Source organism: Propithecus coquereli, unplaced genomic scaffold (assembly GCF_000956105.1).
Source record: "Propithecus coquereli isolate 6110/MARCELLA unplaced genomic scaffold, Pcoq_1.0 Scaffold390, whole genome shotgun sequence".
NCBI classification, from domain to species: Eukaryota; Metazoa; Chordata; class Mammalia; order Primates; family Indriidae; genus Propithecus; species Propithecus coquereli.
Window position 1 is genome coordinate 731162 of NW_012149619.1, and position 3652 is coordinate 734813.

The 3652-nt window shown below is 46.9% G+C and overlaps 3 protein-coding genes across 3 annotated transcripts in view; 2 read left to right on the forward strand and 1 right to left on the reverse strand.

Annotated features, from left to right (window-relative positions):
• Positions 1 to 3652, reverse strand: part of ZZEF1 (zinc finger, ZZ-type with EF-hand domain 1) — a 149480-nt gene that overhangs the window by 98069 nt on the left and 47759 nt on the right. The window contains exons 10-13 of the mRNA XM_012652560.1: positions 3364 to 3455; positions 2828 to 2976; positions 591 to 739; positions 16 to 212 (exon numbers count right to left, since the gene is read on the reverse strand). Coding sequence (XP_012508014.1) covers positions 16 to 212; positions 591 to 739; positions 2828 to 2976; positions 3364 to 3455 — 587 coding nt within the window. The remainder of the gene's footprint in view (positions 1 to 15; positions 213 to 590; positions 740 to 2827; positions 2977 to 3363; positions 3456 to 3652) is intronic.
• On the forward strand, positions 9 to 761 carry LOC105817011 (testis-specific serine/threonine-protein kinase 2-like). The gene has a single exon (XM_012652619.1). It carries the CDS (start codon positions 34 to 36, stop codon positions 265 to 267), a length of 234 nt encoding a protein of 77 aa, XP_012508073.1. The 5' UTR covers positions 9 to 33; the 3' UTR covers positions 268 to 761.
• On the forward strand, positions 9 to 786 carry LOC105817010 (testis-specific serine/threonine-protein kinase 2-like). The gene has a single exon (XM_012652618.1). It carries the CDS (start codon positions 313 to 315, stop codon positions 769 to 771), a length of 459 nt encoding a protein of 152 aa, XP_012508072.1. The 5' UTR covers positions 9 to 312; the 3' UTR covers positions 772 to 786.

Sequence of the window (3652 nt, forward strand, 5' to 3'; positions counted from 1 at the left end):
CGGGGAGCCCTGCACGAGGACGTGGCGCGCAAGATGTTCCGCCAGCTCTCCTCGGCGGTCAAGTACTGCCACGACATGAATGTTGTCCACCGCGACCTGAAGTGTGAGAACCTTCTCCTTGACAAGGACTTCAACATCAAGCTGTCCGACTTCGGCTTCTCCAAACGCTGCCTGCGGGACGGCAGCGGCCGCATCATCCTCAGCAAGACCTTCTGCGGGTCGGCGGCGTACGAGGCCCCCGAGGTGCTGCAGGGCATCCCCTACTAGCCCAAGGCGTACGACATCTGGAGCCTGGGCGTGATCCTCTACATAATGGTCTGTGGCTCCATGTCCTACGATGACTCTAACATCAGGAAGATGCTGCGCATCCAGAAGGAGCATCGCGTGGACTTCCCGCGCTCCAAGAACCTGACGGGCGAGTGCAAGGACCTCATCTACCGCATGCTCCAGCCCGACGTCAACTGGCGGCTGCACATCGACGAGATCCTCAGCCACTCGTGGCTGCAGCCCCCCGAGCCCAAGGCCATGTCTTCTGCCTCCTTCGAGAGGGAGGGGGAGGGCAAGTACCGGGCCGAGTACAAGCTGGATACCCGGCCGGGCTCGAGGCCCGACCACCTGCCTGAGCACAAGCTGGGGGCCAAAACCCAGCACCGACTGCCGGTGGTGCCGGAGAACGAGGACAGGATGGAGGACTGGCTGGCCGAGACCTCTAGGGCCAAAGACCATCACGTCTCCGGAGCTGAGGTGGGGAAAGCGAGCACCCAGCAGTAATGAGGGCCAGGGGCAGTGGCGCAAGGTTTGCACCCCTGTAAACTGTAAGTAGGCAAGGAACAAGTAAAATTTGTCAACTAAACCGCCAAAAAAAAAAAAAAAAAAGAGTATTCTAGAGAGGCCGAATGACCATTTGTCAAGGATGTTGCCAAAGGAATTCCAGCAGCATCAGAGTCACCTGGGAGACTGTCAGAAATAAAAGTCCCAGGCCCCACCCGGAACTACTGAATCAGAATCTGCATTTTCACACTGTGATTCGCGTGCATATTAAAGCTTAAGCAGCACTGTCCTGAATGACGTTTACAGGGTTCCATAACTTCAGCACTCCATTACCTGCAATCTGCAGGAGGGTAAGTGGCAAGGCAAGGGTTCGGCTCCATGAGCTGTAACTCCTAGTAGCAATAAGGGAGGCAACGTCACCAGTGACCTCTGTGGCTACATACAATAGATCCACTTCTAGACTTTACCTTACTGACTTCTGACACCTGACACTGCTGCCCATTCCCTACTTCTTTAAACGTTATTTTCCCTTGGCTTCATGAGGATATAGCCCTGGTTCTCCTGAGTTTTCTTCCATTGCCTCTTAAGCGCTGATGCCTCTCATCACGTTGACCTAAGTTCCCTTCTCTTCCCAGTTCACACACTCTTCTAAAACAATCTCTTCTATTTCCATATTTTAAATTATCATTTAAATATCTCTCATATCCGCACCCATCAGCACAGACTTCTCTTTCAGGCTCCTGATCTGTTTATCCAACTGGCATTGGACATTTCAAAGACTTCCTAGAACTTCAAATTCGATAGGACCAAAACTGAGTTCATCATCTTCCCCATAAACCTGTTTTTCCCTGGGCTATTTTCCATCCCAGAGAAAGGCACTACCGGTTTCCCCACCTGTCCAAGCCAAAGCCAGGACTCACTGCTGCCTAAGCTTGTTCCCTCTCAGTCAGCCCCGAGGGCCTGCTGCTTCTACCTGCTACTTAGAAGGTAGTCAGTCCACACTTCACCATCACTGCTGCTGCTGCTCTAGTCAAGATCGCCCACCCTCTTGGCCTCCTGGGTGACAGGCCTCCTCTCGCCCCACCTGCCTCTAGCCTTGCTCTCCTCTTATCCATGCTACACATGGCATGATCCAGGGCAGTATTTCTAAAACACACATTTGATCTCCTTGCTCATCTTGAAACTCCTCAGGAACATACTCTACCCCACTCCCTGCTCCCCACTCCCACACACAATGCTTTAAGGGTAGTCTAAACCCTGAGACAGAGGCAAAAAGACCCTTAATGATCTGGCCCTTGCCCAGCTCTCCATCTTCATTTCTCACCACTCACCACCTCATAGCACACCTCAGCAACACGGGACTTGTCAGTTCCTTGGATGTGCCGTACTTCACTTCTGGGCCCTCATACCTGCCCCCTCTGTGCTTGGACATTTTCTTCCATTTCTTTAAGTGGTTAATCAACTCTAACTCACCCTTCATAAACGACATAACAACACTTGCTCCAGGAAGTCTTCCCTGATCAGGCAAGGTGATCTGCTGTGTGCTCCCACAGTGCCTTCTCTCCTACACAGCACTCGTAACACTGTGGCCACTGCAGGATTTATTGTCTGTCCTCTGAGCTAAACAACAGGCTCTATAAAGCAGGGCTATGCCAATTGCCTCATTACAGTACCTTCAGTGCCTAGCAGCAGGCCTGGCACATAGTAGGTGCTTAATAAATATTTTTGATAAAAGCAGGAATGGGAGGAGAGAGGTTGGGCAGGGATAAATTTCCCAGTGGCTGGATAAGACTGAAGACCTGGGGTTGCCCACAATGCAAGCATGTAACGTAATGTATCATTACCTAGCCATTTTGAAGATATGCATTCTTGGTCACAGAAGGGACCAAGTTACAGGCTATGAATAAGTTGACACACGCATCTTCAATATGCTGCTAGAAAGCAATGAATGTTTATGGCCACTTAGTGGCACTTTTTCTATAAAGACAAGGAAGCACAATTCGCCGAGAATGGATATATTCTTATTAACTGAAAAGATTTTTTGTTCTGTCCTTACCTTCTTTTTACAAATTGCCTAAACTCTTGAAGCTTCCATTTGTCATATTTTTCAAACCTTTTGAAGTGTTCTTCTGCATGAAATTTATCAGAAGAGGAATTATAGGCAAATACCAATCCACACTGGGCACCAATGCCACCACGTCGAACCTACAAACAAAAACCAGGACAAAGTATATCAAAGGGACCTAAGTTCTGTGGTTATTTTGTTTCCAAATAATATGGTTATATTCAAATAGCATAAAGCAAAATCAAACCAATGAAACAATATTTCAAGTAAATTAAGTCTTGGAAAAGCAAGGGGCTTCCCAAGAAATGTTCCTTAACTTTCTCAATCCTTGTATTTATACCATTCACAGACTTAATAATCTATCCATCTTTGTGTCCCTACCCTCTGCTACAGGCCTAACAAAGAGTAAATAATCATTAAATGTTCAATGAAAAACCAATGACAGGGACCTCTGAATATAATACTATTACTATTTTTTTTTTTTAAAGGGTAGTAACATTGCTTAAAGAAGGTAGCATGAGAATTACCATAATTCTGATTTGTGTAACTTGGAAGGCAGATTCAGTTCCTGTAGAAAAAATAGTACTTGCTCTGGTTTTTCCAGTCTCTGTAAGAAAACCTGAGAAAAGGAAAAACTAAAGTTAGGATGACTGACTCATTTTTATAACTCTATAAAAATAATCTTATAGAACTATAGTCTATAATCTTACAGAATTAAGATCAACAAAAACAAACCATATCCTTTGAGGCAGGGGGCAACTGGTCTATCTGGTACCTTCACGAAAATTAGAAAAATGTCCCCTTTGGACAGATGCA